The 20992-nt window shown below is 40.4% G+C and overlaps 1 protein-coding gene across 3 annotated transcripts; it reads right to left on the minus strand.

Annotated features, from left to right (window-relative positions):
- Positions 1-80: 80 nt before the first annotated feature.
- On the minus strand, positions 81-19892 carry NEMP1 (nuclear envelope integral membrane protein 1). 3 transcript variants are annotated; one of them, XM_033440405.2, is made up of 9 exons: positions 19727-19892; positions 12444-12568; positions 11039-11258; positions 9595-9667; positions 8116-8209; positions 7529-7643; positions 6585-6680; positions 5319-5442; positions 81-4582 (listed from the first exon to the last, which is right to left on the minus strand). In XM_033440405.2, exons 1-9 carry the CDS (start codon positions 19851-19853, stop codon positions 4399-4401), a joined length of 1158 nt encoding a protein of 385 aa, XP_033296296.1. In that variant the 5' UTR covers positions 19854-19892; the 3' UTR covers positions 81-4398. The 3 variants fall into 3 exon arrangements, with proteins under 3 accessions (XP_033296296.1, XP_033296295.1, XP_012390925.2); XM_033440404.2 differs by having other exon boundaries at positions 5319-5492; positions 6585-6795; XM_012535471.3 differs by having other exon boundaries at positions 5319-5492; positions 6585-6810.
- Positions 19893-20992: the final 1100 nt, after the last annotated feature.

The raw sequence follows: 20992 nt of genomic DNA on the forward strand, positions 1-20992 counted from the left end.
AATGGGAGAGGCCCCAACAGTGAGAGGCCCGCGTACCGCAAAAAAAAAAAAAAGTACATGTTCATTAAGAGAAACCACTATATAGTCTATAAAACTTTATTAAAATTGGGATTACTTACAAACTTGTACAATAAAAATGAAAAAATATATAATAAGACGTCATTGTTTTTCCTTACAGGAAAGAGTGAAAATGAGACCCATGGCAAAGAGTCATCCCTGATCATTTTGTTGCTTTCAAACATTCATGAACTTATTTTAAATATAAATGACAAATCTTTTAAAATAACACTAAGGCATTACCCACAGGCTAAAACTTACCCAGTAACTCCCTATTTCACCATCAATTCTAGAAACTTGATAAAGGGAGGCAACTGCAGGCTGTAACAGTTCTAACACTCACCTTATGAGCTATCTATTATGTTAATAAGAAAAGAATGTTGTCCATGCTGTAGAAAATTTCGGAGAAGGTGGTTTCACCATTTTCAAGTTATTGTCAAGAGTGTGAAAAGGAAGATGAGACACATGGGCGGGGGGTATGGGAGACAAAAGCCCCAAATTTGGGGATACTGTGTGCCATCCCCTTCCCCACTAAAGCTGTGTGTTGACACTGGTGTGAATCCGCTTTGTTTATTCCCAGCAGTCTCTGGCTCCCATCATATAAGGCACCAAATTCCCTTTTCAAGGTAATAACTGTCTAGAATCCAACTCAATAGCAACTGAATCCATAAGCTAAGTTACCAAGAGATACCCCCGGAACACCACAATTGCATAGGTTTCCCTAAAAATCAATTTCTGCTACATCAAAACATAAACAAAAGGTTTTAGGTGCATTTGCCTGTGCAATGGCTATTTTATGTTTATTACTTGGTTTCAGTGCCTATGTAACATGAAGGCATAATAAATCTGTCAAACTGTCCTCTCCTTGATTCAGATAAAATTCTTGGCATTTCAATATAGGTTATTATCTCTTATGTCAGACCCGAGTCCAAAGGAATACTAGAAGGACATTTAATTTCCTTTTCTCCTACTTCAACTTTCACTACTCAATTCAGAGAAAAGTTATGAGTACACAGCTAGGAACCATTTTTATGTAGGCATCCATCTGGGCCCATCATTTTTTCTGGAACAACAAAAAGATTGAGGGCAATTGCATAATCCATTCCCAAGCCTTTTATGGATATCAGGGCCTGGGGGAACTATCTGGCCTATTTGGGTCCTTTCATTCATCAACTCTCTATTGTATATGTAAAGTGGGGATTGGGTTGAAGGGAACACAGTCAATGAAGAGAAGGCTAGGCCCTAAAATGGGATGTATTAGCACAAAATGGAACACTGGGACTCAAAGTCTATCATCAGCAAAATCCCGTAACTAACATAAAGGTCATGAATTTGGGGGAAGAAGTAAACTAGTTTTGGTGGGATGAAGTGGCTGATAGGAATTTCTTATTAGAAGATATCAAAGTTGCTAAATTTTCCTTATTATCAGTCATTGGTTCCATGGGTCTTCTGAAAGTAATCTGAGTGGGAAAGTGAAGGGGAAATGTTTTAGGCCAGTTGGCTCTTGTATTCCCATTAATGGGAGTCATGCTCTACACAACTTGGTCAGACCCATTAGGGGCAATAGATTTCTGATGCTGATGGGACCCAGAGCCCTAGGGCCAATTTACAGCTTGATATTTGCCGAGCAAGATGCTGACATGGCAGCAGACGTAGCTCCAATGTCCAGCTCACTCCACAGTTATCCCTTCAATCCTTCTTGATGAGATCTGTCTGAGACGAGACTATGCCGAAACTGCAAGAGCTGTAACTGAAAATTAAGTGGGGGCTTCAAGTAGTGACTGAGCCAGCAGACTCAGTGGCCAAAAGGGAGACAAGAACAGCTCCTAAAAAAGGTTTACGAAGTCAAGCAATCTCCAGGCGCACAGAGGCTCTGAAGCATCTGGGGCAGAGCCACACAAGAAGACAGGGCAAGGACACAGCACACCAGAGGCACCGTCCTTCACTGTCTGAGAGCAGCTCTCATGCTGCAGGACCCATTGTCATTGCCACTGCCTACAGCTCAGTTTTCCAACTACCAGACAGGGAGTAATAAACTGAGTTTGATTTTACTCATCCCAAATTCAAACACAGTGAGAAAAACTCATCTTGAGATGGAAACTGTATATCACAAGGGGTTTACTAAACAGAAAAAGACGAGAATCTTTCTCTACTTCACAATGCTTTCTTGCTGAAATAAAGACATGAGTCGGGAAAAGTCACACTGGAGGCAAGCAACCATGTCTCTAAGTAGTTATATGGGGAAGGCACCAAAGTCTCCAGGGAATCCTGAGACCATTTGTACAGCCGAATTATTCTTTCAAATCAGCTTAGGCTCAAACATGCTAAGTCTCGATTTCTATTAATGAGGCAAAAAATAGTAAATTTCAGCGGTCTTAACAGTTCTTTGTAGAGAGATAAAATGTTACCACGTACATAATTCACAAAGATAGAAAGGTTTCCTAATATAAAGCAACTTTAACCCATGGCATCTGTCCAAATACTGCTTATTTTTCACTTTCTGCTATATGTCTATCTGCTGCCAACTGAGGTAGTTGTCACTTTAGGACAGTTTAAAGCTGTGGGAAACACCGGCAGAAAAAAATCAACTGGTCACCTGGAAGGGAATCTCAGAACTGACATTTTGGAAGTCTGTAATGGAGTCCAGAACCTTTCAACATGATCTGTTAATGGCTGGTCTGAAGGAGTCATTACAGCTTTTTAAAAAATCATCTGCCTTCTCCATGATCATGGTTAAGCCAGTCAGTCCAATGCTGTGCTCCTGCCATCAGTGTCTATCTTCCTGAATAAAGTAATTATAGCTTTTTCCAAGGTACGAGGGTCACAAAGACAGAACCAAGCGAATGACAGAGACTTGGGAATTTGCTCCCTCATAAATGGCAATGCTTGTTTATAAGGGTACTTTGCAATGGCAAAAGAAAGTGAAACCAATGCCACTGTAATAAAAGGCAGCATGAACCTCTGGTCAGAAATGGAATTGCAAATAAGTACAATAAGTTCATAGAAAAGTGCATCTGCTCCTGATGGCTGAACAGGCACCCAGAGGCATAAGGATTATCTGGAGGTCTATCTCCTGACAATGCAAACTGCGGCAGCCACATAGCTACAATGTGTATATTGTATCAAGAACCTTCACAGATAGTTTTAGGCTCACAAATTAGCCAGACTTCCGGTGGGGAGGGATACAGGTGGTACGGAAAGGCTGAAAAGAATAGGTAGAATGGGTAGACAAAGGAAGGCAAGGGAAAAGGAGATAGTTTCTTGATCCCACAGCAATTCAAAGATATGTGACCCACTGACAGGAAAAATGGAGAACCTTAAAAAGCATTTAAATTCCCTAAATAAGATCACTCCTCCTAATCAGCAGAAACAATGCTATTATAAACCAAAGGGAAGAGAATATAAGAAATGAAACATGTATATACTTAATGAAACATGTATATACTTAAATGTATATACTTGTATATATAAACATGTATATACTGAAATGTATATACTTCAGAGGTGACAGAATAGACCCTTCCTGAAAGGGCAAATGGGGCAACGAGGACTTAGAAGGGAAGAATGCAAACCTATTTTTAAAATAGAATTGAAAGTTAAATATAATAAAAACCCCAACAGACCTCATCTACAGAAAGGCCTGCAGGCAGGACTTAGAATATCATAGGTGTGAGAACTAATCCAAAGCTCAGCACAACACTCCTCGGGCTTTAATGGATAATCCATATTAATAAATACGTAGGGGCCTACTGGGCTGGTCACTCTGGAGCACTTGCTGGCTCTGGAACGAGTTTGTCACATTTTTTTAAAATGTATTCACTTAAAAAACAAGACAGACAAATAATAATCTATTTTCCTCTTAAAACAGTTGAAACAAGGATTATGCTAAAGTCACTGAAATAAAAGCAGAAGTAAAAGAGGCTCAGATTTGTGGATTTGTCTCTGAAAGATGCAGCCTATAGTCTGAAAGCATTACTTCACATATAACAGTTATCACTTCTGAGTTTGAAATGCCACGACTGAATCAACTTTCAAAGAGGAGCTGGAATGCCATGCTAGCTGTGGCAATCCAGTTTCTTCGGAAATATAAAGGTGGGCCAAGAACTTAACCAATGGGACGTGTTGGGAAACAGTCACTACTTTATCCACTCTGCTTCCTCGGGACCCCAGAGACCACCAAGACCATTTCCAGAGGGAGGTCTACTCAGGCCTCTAATTTCAGCGGGAGAATTTCAGCACTATCTCACTCAACTTCCAAGATTTGAGAAGCAATTGTGCAACACATGCAACCTGGACCATTGAGGTACCAAGCCAATCCACATAAAAATAACTGACGACCACCTAAGTCAAGAAGCTGTTCTGTTGTGTGATGGGGGGGTACCGAGAATCTAAGTCCTCCTCTTCAGAGGATGTTTCTTCATAGAGTTCATCCTGGGCAATAATGCTCTCTAACCCATATTCCTGCTCATGGACAGAAACCTCATTGGGTGTGAGGTGGAAAGATCCTTCCACAAAGTCAGCAAATCTGAAAAACAGAAGATAATACTCATTAGGAACCTGCCTTCTGTCCTGTTTTCTTTCAAAATAAGAGCAAACTGAAACCCTTGGTATGCTCTCAGCTCAAATTATATTGAGTCTAGCCAACACCCTTATCCTTACTCTGGCAGGTAAGTAGACTAAAGCAAGAAATAAGAAGAAAAGGAAAGCTGGGATCATAGGCCAACATCTCCTGCAACCCCATCCTGCTTAATAAGCACTTTTAGTTATGGAAGTTTAGTTACCCTTTTTAGTTATGGAAGTGCTAAAGTTCCTTTAGTCATCCGTAATCCTGATAAGATTAAGGGGCATTACACATTTATTTGTGTTTATGGCCCTATAAACTTTATGCCATCAGGATTCCAAATTGAAGCTTCACATGTTTCCAAATAAAAAGGATCCCCTCTCCTAAAAAAAAAAAAAATTAAAAAAAAAAACACTCAAGAGAGCAGTGCAAAACTATCAAAGGGGAAACTTAATATGGTACTAAAGTCTTCTCATCTCAATGCTAAAATCAAAGCTAGAGTAAATAGTTCTTTGAGGAATCAGAAAACAGGCTACTGCTTAACATGCGATATGAGTACCTTTCTCTTGACTACTCCTAGATGAACAAGGAAAACAAAGCCACAAATACAAAATGATTACAGAAGCATAATCTCTGTTAAAACTGAAGGTCACAAGCACCCTGACAGACACTTGGCACTTCTGGCAAAGAGTTTATTTACCTTTTTGGAGACTGGATTCGAGAAACAGTCTTCCAAGCCGGGCAGTCTGGACTGTTGCAGTATTCTCTAAGCTTCTCTAAAGCCTTTCGGGTCTCTACCTCTCCTTGTATCCGATATTCTTCTTCTGTCAGAAGACGAGGGGGGACAGTCTTTTCTGTTGCATTACACATCTTTCTGTGCTCACCAAAATAACATCATGAATGATTAATCAGTAATCTACATCCACCCTTACGTCTAACTCCCTTCAGTGGGTCAAGCATACAGCAGAGACCCTGAGCATTAAGAGTCACTGCTCCCACCTTTCTTCTACAGACATCTTTAGTTATAATGTACCCTTGACATGTTAGACTATGAGTGACAAGTCAGAGTCGTCAATATTATTCAGTAATGTGAACAAATTCACTTATTTTCCAATAAGTGACAGACAAAATATTTATTTCCCAAGAAATGATGGCATAAGACTGTGGTTCATTAACTTGGTTCCCCCCGAACTGAAGGCATTACTTTGACTATCTGTAATAGAAAGAACATTGATAACCTCAGAACCTATGACCATTCCACAGTCACCATACAAAGTGACAACATGCTTTGAATTACATCTTAAACTAAGAATAGGACTCCCAGGGGGCTTCCCTGGTTGCGCAGTGGTTGAGAATCTGCCTGCCAGTGGAGGGGACACAGGTTCGAGCCCTGGCCTGGGAGGATCCCACGTGCCGTGGAGCAACTAGGCCCGTGAGCCACAACTACTGAGCCTGCGCGTCTGGAGCCTGTGCTCCACAACAAGAGAGGCCGCGATAGTGAGAGGCCTGCGCACCGCGATGAAGCGTAGCCCCTGCTCGCCACAACTAGAGAAAGCCCTCGCACAGAAACGAAGACCCAACACAGCCAAAAATAAATTAAAAAAAAAAAAAAAAAGAATAGGACTCCCAGAGCAACCTGAGAGCCAGTGTGAAATAATCTGAAACCAGGTGACCTGAGGTATGCGGTATAAACGTGATGTACTTTGCATCACCTAGTGGTAACAAGAACACGTGACACTTTACTAGATGTTTTTATTTTATATATAAAATAACCAGAATTTATAAATTCTATAAAAATGCCTACAGAGAATCTAAAAAGAAAGACTTGAAGGAAATAAAAGTGAAGCATAATACCATAAATTTGCATTAACAAAGAGGCTCCCAGGTCAACACCTCTGTCTCCTTTTGCAGCAACTGCATCCCACATTGCATGTTTCAGTACAAAGTTACACTGCCTTTCAGTCACCTGTAGGTGATGTACAGCCAGTGAATAGGGTACTCCACGCTCTTAGTACACAGTGCAGTGATGATAATGGCAAGGGCAATGTGTGGTATCTGGATACTGGAATACATGAAACATAAGCCCATCAGCTGCAAGGTCCAAGTCAGCAGGTTGATACTTCGTTCATTCTCCAAGGGCCCATACTTGTAACAGACTGCAAAACTCATGAATCCAACTGCAAGGACATAGCCTATGAGAAGAGTTATCAGAAGACATTCTTTTTAATCTACAGTTGGTAAAAATAATCTGTGTGGGGAGCAGCAGTAAATTCACTATGTAGCGCCTAATGAACCAGGGAAATAGGTAAGATCTTTACTCAATTATTCACACTTTTTTCATTATTCATATATATTAATCTCTTTAAGCTTCTATCCTTTCTACTATCCTAAATTTATTTAATTCTCAAATGGAGAATTAAACCTACATGTTGAACAACTCTAAAATAGTCTGTTTAAAAAACCTAATATATGAAAATCCAGATTAATCTGCTCTCAAAGGATAGATTAAGAGTTACTATCTTTATAACCAAAAGATTCTCGCTTTATAGATAAGGTTCACTGTAGAGTCCTTTACTTCTTAAGGTCCTCAAGTGTATTTAAAATATGATTATATTCATAAAGTCAATTTACGGCTTTTCAGAAAGATGCCTATTGTGTAAACAGAGACGTATTTATAAACACCAAGAAATTAAAGTCTTCTCCCTAGCAGCATCATTTTAATTTAAGAGAAGGTCACAACTGTATAGAGGGGTTAGAAATAAGTAAAGAACTATGATTCTTACAAGTTAACAAAATGGCATAGACTATTAAACTCCTGTAAGCAGTAAGCAAGGAACATCTTTTCATGATCAAATTAACTAAAACAGCCTATAAACATATAAAAAGTAAAGCAAAACCAACAACACTTACTTAAAAGATACTGCCAGTAACATCTCCAGATCTCTTGTAAATTTTTAAAAACTAGCTGAATGAGGTACAGAGAAAAGGACCAGCCTCCTACCAGGATGATGTAAATGGGACTTTTCTAAGAAAGAGTAGAAGTGAAAGCAAAAAGTTACAATGGGCTTTCCATACATAAAAGAAACAAAATAGAACTGTGATTTAAAAAAAAAAAAAATTCAACCTACTAAAAATGCACAAAACACATCTCTTAAAAAGATGTCCTTTATATTTTAAATGGTACAGTCTGCAAAGAAAACTGGGAAAATGAGATGCTAAATAACTTAAAAGCCTGGCTATATAATCTATGTAATTAACAAACAGGAAGAAGACTTTAATCACCCCCACTGTATACAGGATTTCAAATAAAAAGGGAGAGATTGTATGTAATGAGGCTGCAAGTTTCATCATGGAAAGTACCTTTCTGAATCAAGGAAAGAGTAGGACATTTACTTATCAGCCATCAATGCAAATTTTCAGTGCTGTAAGATTATCCAAAAACAATCCTTCAACTATCCAAGCTCATCCTAACTGCATATGAGGATTCTGCTTCTTACCTTGGGCATAAACTTGGACAGCATAAAAATGATGATTAGTAAAGAGGTCACAATTCCCACACTCATCCCAGTGGAATAGTAGAAGATTTGACTTCTGCAGAGATAAAATTCATTTCATGACTACGTGTGTATTCATATATGGCACTGTTCAAACTAGACAACTAACCCAGCCAAAAGATAGAAAAAAGGTACATGGTGAGAGCAGGTATTTGCCCAACACTTCAGATGAGAAAACTGAAGAGACTAGTACAATGTAGTTGCTGCCAGATTGTGAAGATTAGTATCAATAAGGGCCCCTCAAATATATCCCAGTAATAAACCTCTGCTTAGTCTCCCGCTCCCATCCCCAGTACCTCTCCCCAGGCAATTTCTAATGGGAATCTTTCTTCTGGGAACTGCACAGCTTCTCTAGGGAGAAGGAAGAGCCCCAGTAGACATTGGAAACTAGAACTGAACTGATTACCCAGAAGGATAAACCAAACACAGGGCACAGAACAGAGAGCTCCTCTTCCTCTTCTAGGTTCTTTCTACCAGATATCCGTCGCTCACTTTGAGTTTCTCTCAGGATCCCCAAAATAAGGAACAACTTCCACCAACCTTGCTCCAGTTGAACTTCAATTGGTAAGCTTTCATTCACTATTCCACAAATATTCTCCTTGTGTTCAAAGTTAATGTTAATTCTACCTTTGTTCAATGTTTGTTATCTATATGTTTTCTTTATATTTGTACATGTCTGTTTCATCTAGCTAGTAGGTTCCTAAAGGCAGGAAATGAGTAAGTGGTTGATATTTGTTTCTTTACTTCTGAACAGCATGAAACTCATCAACACACAGCCCTGTAAAAATGAGGGCTAAACATTTCTAACGGTGGAAAGGGTGGTGCTGTATTGGCTAAATCCCACACATGATGGGTAACCTAATGGGGGAATTTCATTATTACCAATCTTATTAATACAAGAAAATAATTATAACACATATTATTTTTTTAAATTATTGAAGCAGGCAATGGCCTAGCCATCCATAAAGGTCCTAGAAAAGGGAATGGCAGCACTTCAAGTCTTTATGATAAAAGTCAAGCAGGGTTGGACTTCCCTGGTGGCGCAGTGGTTAAGAATCTGCCTGCAAATGCAGGGGACATGGGTTTGAGCCCTGGTCTGGGAAGATCCCACATGCCACAGAGCAACTAAGCCTGTGCGCCACAACTACTGAGCCTGTGCTCTAGAGCCCGCGAGCCATGACTACTGAGCCCATGTGCCACAACTACTGAAGCCCACACGCCTAGAGCCCGTGCTCCACAACAAGAGAAGCCACCACGGTGAGAAGCCCGCGCACTGCAATGAAGAGTAGCCCCCACTCGCCGCAACTAGAGAAAGCCCGTGCGCAGCAATGAAGACTCAACGCAGCCAAGAATGAATAAAAAAAAAAGTCAAGCAGGGTAGGTCTGAGCCTCCTCATTCTGCCCGCTAGCCTTGGAACCTACCTGCTCAGCAAGTCACCACAAAAAAATAGAATAAGTCCAAGGAGAAAAATGAGGAAGAGTTTGGGGTCAAATCCTGAAATAAATAAAAGACTTCTGCTTAATATGGGAACAAAACAATTTAAGGCATTACAGAATAAAAGACAATGTTGGCATCATTGGTCAGCTAATAAAATATATGCAAACAGCCCACCTAAACAGCATTTTAAATTCCACACAAAGCCTGGGCGCCCTTCCAAAGAGAAAGTATAATTAGGTCTCTGTCTAACCTGTACTTCCCTCAAGAGTTTATTTTTATTTTGGCTACTAAGCTAAGGCTAAAAGAAGCTAAGCTTTGCTTTTGATGGAGTCATAGTGCCATCAGCGCTTCATGCAGTCGCCCACAAGGGGTCTCCACCACTCTGGTTTTCGGGCCTTAAGTCACACACGCTCGGATTCAGATCAGCCCAGAACTTGGGGTCAGGGCCCTCTGCTGTTCTCTAACTGTTGGTCTCTGCTTGACCAACACCACCACCTACTTCTCTTCGCTACACAAGCACTGTGTTGGAAAAGCCTATACTCAAAACACATCTCACCCAGGACCAGGGGGCCCAAGCATAGACCCCTTACTGGCATACCAGACACTCCCACAGCTTTCACATTCAAGAGCTCTTGAGTCTAGGGGAAGTCCACAAACAGAAGAGTGAGAGGGATCAGTAAATGCAAAAGGAACACCAAAAAACAGGCTGATCCTGTTCAACCAAAGAACTGTGGAACCCTAGGACAGTTGGAAGGGCACAATGTATTTCGTAGCAAAACCCAGGAACATTTCTACTACTTAAAACATTACTCTCCTAAGACAGTAGTTACCAAGGAGAGACCAAAAGTCACAGAGAATCCAAGAGGATAATGGTCCACCTCTTCTGTGAAGCTTTCTCAGACACATTCAGAGAAGGGAAAACTCCCAATTAGACTGAATAAGCCTGAAACTGCAGTGATCTTCATATTTATTTATGGTTCCACATATATTCTTTTGTTTGTGAGGTATTCAGTTCTACCCTTCTTTAGTTTTTATTGTTAACCATTCATGTCTTCAAATGTAGACCTGTACATTTCAAGACATCTATCTTTGTCTATAAGTGCCCAGAAGACAAGGAATACATCTATCTTACTCTGAAGAATACTAGGCATATCAGCTCAGAGCCATTGGAAGTATTAGAAATACAAGTCTTCACAATTCCAGGTAAGGAAGTACTCAGAATGACTTATGGTAAAGTCTCAAATCTAGGCTTAAAGGGTTTTATGAGGGGTGGAGGCTCTCTGAACTGTTTGGAGCAGTGGTATATTCAGGTTATAATCAGAACCAAAATGGAGCTGTCTTGGGCTGACTTTTCTCACTAATTACATCCTCGAAAGCTCAGTCCCTTCTCACCAGAGAATCCATCAGAAAAACAGAGGTAAGACTTACTCCGGGTCACAGTGACACTGTACTTGGTGTCTTCCTCTATAATCTCAACTTTGAGGCAGGTTTTTGTGCTGTATAGACCCACGTTAACATAGGTGTCATTCAATTTCTCTTTTAAAAAGGAGGAAAAAAAGTTCCAGATACTAAACTGCTCTAGCTCCTTCAGTTTCTCCTCATTCTCCACCTGGGTGACTCGGACCAGTTTGGAACTATTTACCCGAATCTGTAACACAAGTAAAATCAGGATGAGAAAGAAGAAAGTAGGAATTTAAAATTTTCACAAATATAATTAAAAAAAAAAAACCTTTAGAGTAAATAACTAAATCAATAATGGCACCAGCTTTCCACAGGCTTATGAGAAATACAGAGATACAGCAGCTAAAAGATAACTGGGCAAATAACACTGTACATGGTACAGAGAGGCAGCTGTTAGAATGTTTTATTGTTAACATGATCTGAATCTAGTATTAGGCCAGAACATAGGGGGGAAAAAAAGACTTCCAAGCTGAAAGAGTTACCAATACAGCTATTTATGAGAGATCATGCAAAGCAAGGGTCTAGAATATTAAGAAAACTGCCAGGCATAAACAGCACCAAAAATGTTTCCCATAATGACAAGCTGAAAAGTTCAACCCTTTGTCACAAATCACTGATTATGGGTAAATGTTGGTTATAATGTGCTCCAGATGGAATATGATCTTTATATCAGACAATGAAAAAAGAGAATTTTTTTTAAAAACCCACGAGCCCACCTTATGTTTTTGATGTGAACAAATCCCTTATCAGTAACTATGCTTATAGCAGCAGAAACATTTCCAAGGACTCATTTTGTTCAATCATTACAGCCAGACACTCTGGCTCAACAGTGTTATGAAATAAATGAGACCAAAGTCATTCTATCAAGGGGAAACTTCAGCTCAGGGCATTTATGCAACACCTTGTGTAGAATCAAAATAGAATAGGAGCAGCAAGGCGAGAGTTTACATCCTGATAGGCACGCAACAGTTTCCAGCCCAAAGAAGGCCTAAGACCTTTAAAAAGAAAGAGAGGTCTATATGTGTGTGTCTGTGTCTCTGTGAGTGTAAAAGGAGTGAGGGGAAGAGAAGGAAGTACTCTCTTGGGGAAAAGGAGGAAGGAAGTTTATCTCAGGCCACTTAAAGAAACAGAGAGAGAAACACAAAATAGGCATAAATGCTTTACTGATGAAAACACTGATGAGATTAAGAATAATCATAATCTTATCAAGGTTGTTAATTTTACACACACACACACACACACATATATATATATATATATATTTTTTTTTTAACTGCATGTGAGAAGGGAAGAAAGTGTCAATGTACTCACTAATCACAGACAGACAGATATTCACAGAAACTGCCCCTGCCAGGAGCCTCCAAATCATTACCTGTATCTGTGTCCATATATCATGCCACTTCGGGATAAGCACATTTTTATAACAGGATTGTTGACTGGTATTCATATAATAAACTTTGGATTCCTGAAGCATGACCACGTTTAAATCAATTCCGGCTTTATGCAAAGAAAGAAAATAATTAAGTATAATAACAGAACAAGCTAGTAACTATAACTCATTTCATAAAAAGAATTAAACTGACCACTTTCTTAAAGCTGGGGTTAAAAATATCAGCGACTAAGACACGAAGAAGAAAACTGAGATGAGAGAAGAAATAAGGCAGTCTTATTCCTGCCAAATGTAATTAGTTAAATATTACAAATAGTCACTAATCCAGGATAAGTAATAATAAAAGCCACTATTACGTGTTTATTAAGACAGACAGTATGTTGTCTGTCTCATTTAACCCTCCCAGCAATGCTGTGAGGTTGGTACTCTCATAACCCCCATTTTACAAATGAGGAAACTGATGCTTAGGAAAGATTAAGTAATTTGTCCAAAGTCACACAGCTAGTAAACAGCTAAACTGACATTCACACCCAGGTCCTGTTTCTCTTATAAAGGCATAGCTAAAGTAACCCCATCTGGTGACTTTCTCTATCCATATCCTGAGTAGGATGAACAGAATTAGCAACACTTTTTGTATTTAGAGTACTTTAAGCAGATACTAAAAGACTGCAAAGTTGCTTTTTTCCAGCTGTTTTGTTTCATTCAAGTTTTAAGAGCAGCCTATGAACATATGCAGTCCCTCTGATTTTACCAAAACAGATCTCCCCTGAGGAATTTATATTCAATCTCAGCTAATTTAAGGTTTACAAGTGACCATTATCATATCTTCCCACCCAAGTTTGCACAAGTTACCTTCTTCACCACAAAACATTTCCATATCTTCTTCCTTGCTCTACACTGTACTTACCAACTCATTTAGTGCTACTCTCAGGGGAAATTTAGTTAACTCTTTGGTTCTTAGTATAAAGGTGGGTAGATTTAAATAAACAAAACACCCCAAAACACAAAAACCTCAAACAAACCTTACAAAGCCAAAGTTACACACACAAAAAAGGTAATGACACCCATCAGTTCAAAATGGTTTTAGAGTGAAGCGCAGACTAATTTTGAAGTTAAATTCGGTCTTAAACCTAAATATTGGGCTTCCCTGGTGGCGCAGTGGTTGAGAGCCCGCCTGCCGATGCAGGGGACGCGGGTTCGTGCCCCGGTCCGGGAAGATCCCACATGCCGCGGAGCAGCTGGGCCCGTGAGCCATGGCCGCTGAGCCTGCGCGTCCGGAGCTTGTGCTCCGCAACGGGAGAGGCCACAACAGTGAGAGGCCCGCGTACAGCAAAACAAACAAAAAAACAAAAAAAACAAACAAACCTTAATATTAAGAACGAAAACTAAAAAACTCTTAGAAGAAGAAAACAGGTGTGTAAACCTTTGTGACCTTGGATTTGACAATGGTTTCAAAAATTTTAAACTTTTGTGTTTCAATGGCCACTATCAAGAAAGTGAAAAGATGACCCACAAAGTGGGAGGAAATACTTGCAAATCATATATCTGATAAGGGTCTAATATCCAGAATATATAAAGAACTACTACAATTCAACAATAAAAAGAGAAATAACCCAATGTTTAGAATGCATAAAGGATTTGAATAGACATTTCTCCAAAGAAGATACACAAATGGCCAATAAGCACAATGAAAAGAGATTCAACATCATTAGCTATTATGGAAATGCAAGTCAAAACCACAATGAAATACCACTTCACATTCATTAGGATGGCTCTAATCAAAAAGAGGACAATAACCACGTGTTGGCAAGGATGTGCAGAAACTGGAACCCTCACACATTGCTGGTGGGAATGTAAAATGGTACAGTCTCTCTGGAAAACAGCTTGGCAGTTCCTCAAAAACTAAAACACAATTATTACATGACACAGCAATTCCACTCCTATGTATACACCCAAGAGAAGTGAAAACATGTTCACACCGAAACCTGTACACAAATGTTCACTGCAGCAATATCCATAATAACCAAAAAGTGGAAACACCCCAAATGTCCATCAGCTGATCAACGGATAAGCAAAATGCGGTATTATTGATACAATGGAATATTATTCAGCCATAAAAGTACTGATACATACTACAACATGAACCTTAAAAACTTTTTGTTGAATGAAAGCCAGTCAAGAAAAAGTCCACATATTAAATGATTCCATTTATATAAATATCCAGAATAAGCAAAGGCGCAGAAAGTAGATTAGTGGTCGTCAGGGGCTAGGAGGAGAAGGGAATGGGGAGAGACCTTTAAGGGGTATGGGGCCTCATTTTGGAGTAATAAAAATATTCTGGGGATGCCTGGTGCTGCAGTAGTTAAGAATCCGCCTGCCAATGCAGGGGACACAGGTTCGAGCCCTGGTCCTGGAAGATCCCACATGCCGTGGAGCAACTAAGCCCGTGTGCCACAACTACTGAGCCTGTGCTCTAGGGCCCACGAGCCACAACTGCTGAGCCCGCATGCCACAACTACCGAAGCCTGCGCACCTAGAGCCCATGCTCCGCAACGAGAAGCCTCCACAATAAGCCCTCGCACCGCAACAGAGAGTAGCCCCCACTCGCAGCAACTAGAGAAAGTCCACGCACAGCAACGGAAGACCCAACGCAGCCAATAAATAAATAAATAAAATCTATTAAAAAAAATTCTGTAATTAGTCAGTGGTGATGGTTGCACAATACTGTGAATACAGCTGCCCCATGAACAACCATGGTTAGGGATGCCACCTCTCTGCTCAGTCAAAAATCAGCGTATAACTTTAGTTAGCCCTCTAGATCCACAGTTCCGCATCTGTGGATTCAACCAACCAAAGATCAGGTAGTACTATAGTATGTATTTATTGAAAATAAAAATCCACGTATAAGTGGACCCATGCAATTCAAATCTGTGTTGTTCAAGGATCAACTGTATACGGAAGACCAATGAAAGGGTGGATTTTATGGTATGTGAATTATATCTCAATATTTTAAAATTCAGTCTTGATATTGCAGGGGAGGAAAAGTTTTCCTTGACCGTCTTGGGTCCCTGGCTGGGTCCAAAAATTAAACTGACAAAGACATATTAACAGGAGAAAATCATACAAATTTATTTCATATCTTTTATGTGACATGAAAACCTCTAAGGAAATAAAGACCCAAAGAAACAGACCCACGTACTTTTATGCTAGGTTTGACGAAAAGTGGACATTTGCAGAGGAACGACAGGTTAAGTATGAGGTAAGTGTAGTAAAGTGGGGGAAACTGAGCAAGGCCTGTTTATTAGGATTCTTCTTCATGCCCGTTTGTCTTCGAAGACAAGGATGCTCCTTTCCTCCAGGTATAGGGAGGACACCTCTCACATGAGGATTTCATGGCCTATTTCAAGGAAGGAGGGCAAAGTGCGGGAGGTCAGAGTGACTTTTCGGCTTTGCTGTTTTCTCAAACTCCCTCAGCTTAAAATAGTCAATATGCCAAGGTGCCATATTTTGGAGTAGTATGTCCTGAACCTCATCTATCAATCTCTCACTAGGGTTTAATTCAATAGTAATTTGGATTTCCTCCAAGCCTATTTTTCATAAAATGAAACCCTTTCAAAATCCTATTGACATTTGTTTCACTAGCAAGCCCAAATATACTGAAAGAACACCCACTCACAAATATGGATCAAGAGTTTATTTTCTTCTGGAGACTGTAAGAGAGTAAGATTATGTAAAGCTTAAAACTGTGTATTTACAAATAAATTTTAAAAAACCTAAGAGTCACACTTTATTAACTCCTTTCTCCCACAGCACCAAGTAATATAACACAACATCTCTTTAAGCCCATTATTATTTTCAAGAGGGTAGTAAGATACAAATAATATGTCAATAGCACAGGAGATTTGAAAAATTTAATGCCAAGAAAAGACATCAGTATTTTTAAACCAATTTTAAAATTCTTCAATGTCATTTTCCTAAAGGAATAAAACTTTTATAAAAAGCAACATTTTGGGGGTAATTCCCTGGCGGTCCAGTGGTTAGGACTCCCGTGCTTCCACTGTAGGGGGCGCAGGTTCTATCCCTGGTCAGGGAACTAAGATCCCACGGACAAATAAATAAATAATTTAACAAGCAACATTTTCTTAAACCTTCCTTTACCCAAGTTCCACACCATTCAAAGGAAAGCACTGTAAATAAACAAACAAACCTCTCTAACACCAATCTCCTACAGAAATCAGCACCTTGGCCAGCCATATCTTTGGAAATTCATTGAGAGGGAAAACACACCAAATCAGCCTAAGGGGATAATCTGTGCAAACAATCACCACTCCAGCTATAGCTTAAATTATTAGAAAAACATAGAACTACACCAATTACCTTCAATATATACAAGCTGTCAAAATGCTCATGTTACAATCTTGTGCTTCCCATAGCAAAAGGACATACACAACACTTTCCTTCCCCTCCCCAAAGTGAGTTAGCCAGCATGTTAAAAAGCACAATAAATTAAACATTTAAAAAATGCCTTCTGAGCCCAAAGATCTAGTTCTTCTTGGAAAATGCCTCCTTGGAATTTAGTGAATCACAACTTGCTTACTGTATTTACCCATAAACCAGCTACTTAAAAGTTAGTAACTTCGTATTTACTTATATTCATCAATCAACAACACTGATCATTTAACATCTACTGGTAGAAGGTAATGAAAATGATTCATAGTATGTGAGGACCAGAAAAGACCCTAAAAATTTATGAAAAACCACCTCTTCTAATTCTTAAATAGCCTCTATTCATTTCTGTCAAGAGGTAATCCAGTTCATACTTAAAAGCATCTTAAAATGCTCCTTAAAAACTAGCATCTTAAATTAGTGGGCTTAGCAAAGGATTATTCAATGTGATGCTGGTACAACTGACTGGTTATTTGGAAAATAAAATCTATCTAGATACTCACCTCACACCAAATACTAACATTAACCGCTGATTAAAAAGTAAAATGAAAAATAATTAAATTGTACCACAAAATATACATATACAAAAATTTAATTTTGGAGGAATCTTCAAGTACAAAAGCAATGGAAATAAATCTAAAGAATAAAATCAAGTGATCACATAAAAAATATAAATCTTCTATTTAAAAAGATAAAGGGGGCAAATTAAAGTTCTGTAATAAGTAGATTATAAAAATATACATCCTTAAAATATTAAAAAGTTCATCAACTGATTTTAAAAGTACACAAACATCCCAATAAACAGTAATCACAATAAATAGGCCAAGAGCAAAGGACACACTCTCCAAAAAATGTAAACTCTAAACAGAAAATTAAATAACTAATTAATATTTGAAAGATGCTTCCTCACAAATAATGCAAGAAATGCAAAGTAAATTAAGATGCCACTTTCAATCTATCAAATTAGCAAAGGTGTTTCTGTCTGGAATATCCAATGCTGGCAAGGGAATGGGTCACAAGCAAATATAGCTGATAATCGTATAAACCGGCACACCTTTTCAGAAAAATATTTTAGCAAGATGTTTCAAGGGTCTTAAATATATTTTCACTTTTGATTGAATAAATCCATTTCTGAGAATCTATCCTAAAAAAAAAAAATCTGTCCACAGGATGAAACTAAAAATAACATTTATGAAGAATTTTAAATGACATAGGAAAATGTTTATGCTACAAAACCATATGAGAAAACTATCTCTGGCAGCAACTGGTGGCCTCCAGGGAAGAGAACTGAAGTGCTGACAAGTTTATGAATATATTATCAATTCAAAAAAAAATTTTAATTAAAAACATGTGGAAACAGACCAGAAGAAAGCGTGCTTTAACGGACTGCCTCTGAATGGAATAAACAGTAAGTGATTTTTCTACTTCCTTATACTTAATTGTACTTGCCAAATGGTCTAAAAGAACTCCCTGCCTTTTGAAGTACTCCATTCTCTCTTTAGGTAGATCCCACTTTTAGAAAGTTCTACTCTATTACATGATTGTCTCCTTGTAGCTGCCACCTACATGATCTATTAGGCCACAAAGAACACGTATCCCAAGTTTACCCTTCTCCAAGCCAAAAAGTCCCCATTCCTCTCCTTATTAAAGAAACTTTGAGCCTGCTGATTGAGCACGGACTACGTGGGAGCATTTTGATATAAATATTCTCTTTCATTTCCACAATACACAGCCTCTAAGGTTAAACATCTGGTCAAAGTTCATTCAGATCATATGTAGCCCTTCAAATGTTACTCTGGGCCCTGCCCCTGGAAAAGTACCTTCTTGGTTACCTATTCCCCTCTCCCTATAAAAACCGTTTCAGAAGGACGCTGCAGTTTGAAACTAGTTCTATGGATCCTGAGATAACCTTAAAGCTGCAGCTAAGGATAATCATAAGTGACAGCAAGAGATAGGCAGCAAACGACGGAAAGGTGAGAGAGCATATGTGTTTACAAGATACGATTCTCCTTAGCCCCATGAGTCTCTACTCCCTCCAGTGGAAGCTTGGAAACATCGCTTATCTTTCCGTTGTGCACTTAACAAGGGTAGAAGGAGGTTTTTTTACAAACACACTCTAGGTTTTCTGAATTAGAGCGTTAAAGGAAAACAATTTCATCCCAGTCCAGAGCCAATTATGCAGTAGCAGGCATCAAGAAAGTCTGCTTGAGGAATGAATAAATTTCCAAAAGAAAACTACTCGATACTGACTAGCGTTTTTGGAAACGGGAATTTAACGGCTCCAGGTCGGTTCTATAGGGCCGGTTGGAGCCAGGATCTTACAAGGGCGTAAGATACTGAAAGAGCTCACTGCATTTCAGTGAACTATAATTATCTGTTCAGCCACCCATGCCAAGTCCTGACAGCATACGCTCAGGTGTTGCTAATTTTCTGAATGAACGGTATGCTCCCTTCCCAGTGGCAGCTCTGCCTGTCCATTCGGTCCTCGGGTCACCTTCCTTTGAACAACAACAACAAAAAAAAAATCGAGGAGGCCCATGCAGCAGGACGCAGCCCCCAGGACCGCTTCTCACCCAGTGCAGGCCTCCCCGTCTCCGCCAAAAAGGCTTCAAGCTCCTCCCCACTCTGGGTAGCTCCCGCAGGCCACCCCAGGGCCCTGGTCCCTCAGTGCCGGCGCCCGTTCGCCAAGGATGAAGCTTCTTCCTTCGCACCACGCCCGCGCCCGTCAGAATAACGGCCCACGCCCTGGGGACGCTCCCCACTTTTCTAAATATAACCCCTCGGTACCCGCTCCCTCGGCTGCTGCTGCCGGGCGGTACCTGAGCCGCAGACCAAGCAGCCGGAGAGGACCAGGAGCAGTCGCACTGCACCACCGCCCCCGGCCCCCCAGCTCCAGGGCCCGGCACCAACTGCAGATAAGACCGCCACTTTCATTCCTCCCGCCATGGTCTCCTCACGCCACCTCCTCCTCACGTGCCCCTCCCCAGCAACTAACCCGGAACTGGCAGGGCCAGCAGCCTATCCGCTACAAGACCCGCCCCCTACCAACCAATCGGACGGGCGAGGCTTCGAGCCTTCAGTCCTTTATGGACCCTATAGTCCCGCCTCTTAGCAACTGATGCGCGAGGGCGGAAAGAAGCAGCTTTCAGCCTATTAGAAAACTGATTCTCATATTAGCAATGGCGACAGGAAGATCCCACCCCTTAACAACATGCTTCCGTCTCCAGTTTATTTACAACTGGCGCGATTGATGGTAAGCTTAACCAATAGAAAATCAAATTTTTTCGGTACGCGGGCCTCTCACTGTTGTGGCCTCTCCCATTGCGGAGCACAGGCTCCGGACGCGCAGGCTTAGTGGCCATGCCTCACGAGCCCAGCCGCTCCGCGGCACGTCATCTGCTTGGATCGGGGCACGAATCCCTATCCCCTGCATCGGCAGACGGACTCTCAACCACTGCGCCACCAGGGAAGCCCCGGAGTTAACTCTTTTTTACCAAACTTGATATTTCCATCGAAATTGGCTCAGGTTCCCTCTGTTTCCTTTCTTTCTTTTCACCACGATCTTGTCACTGTGGGAAACTTAAGACATTGTGTCCTCCAAAATCCTAAATGATTTAGAAGGGAAGTGACAGAAAGTTGTGTTGACAGTTTTATAAGGAATAAACATTAACGTTTAAAAATGTGGTCATACGGGGCTTCCCTGGTGGCGCAGTGGTTGAGAATCTGCCCGCCAATGCAGGGAACACAGGTTTGAGCCCTGCTCTTGGAAGATCCCACATGCCGCGGAGCAACTAGGCCCGTGAGCCACAACTACTGAGCCTGCGCGTCTGGAGCTGTGCCCCGCAACAAGAGCGGCCGCGACAGTGAAAGGCCCTCGTACCGCGATGAAGAGTGGCCCCCGCTTGCTGCAACTAGAGAAAGCCCTTGCACAGAAACGAAGACCCAACACAGCCAAAAATAAATAAATAAATAAACAAATAAATAAATAAAAAGCAGTTTCTTTAAAAAAAAAAAAGAGTAGCCCCCGCTTGCCGCAATTAGAGAAAGCCCCCGCAGCAACGAAGACCCAACACAGACAAAATAAA

This window comes from Orcinus orca, chromosome 11 (genome assembly GCF_937001465.1).
Source record: "Orcinus orca chromosome 11, mOrcOrc1.1, whole genome shotgun sequence".
Lineage (NCBI taxonomy): Eukaryota > Metazoa > Chordata > Mammalia > Artiodactyla > Delphinidae > Orcinus > Orcinus orca.

Bases quoted from the DNA above. Each gene is read 5' to 3' on its own strand.
- NEMP1 (XM_012535471.3), bottom strand. From the start codon at position 19,853: ATGGCGGGAGGAATGAAAGTGGCGGTCTTATCTGCAGTTGGTGCCGGG. The intron at 12,569-19,726 runs GTACCGCCCGGC...CTTTGCATAAAG, and splicing joins CTGCTTGGTCTGCGGCTCAG to CCGGAATTGATTTAAACGTG. The intron at 7,644-8,115 runs GTAAGAAGCAGA...ACTCTTTCTTAG, and splicing joins TGTCCAAGTTTATGCCCAAG to AAAAGTCCCATTTACATCAT.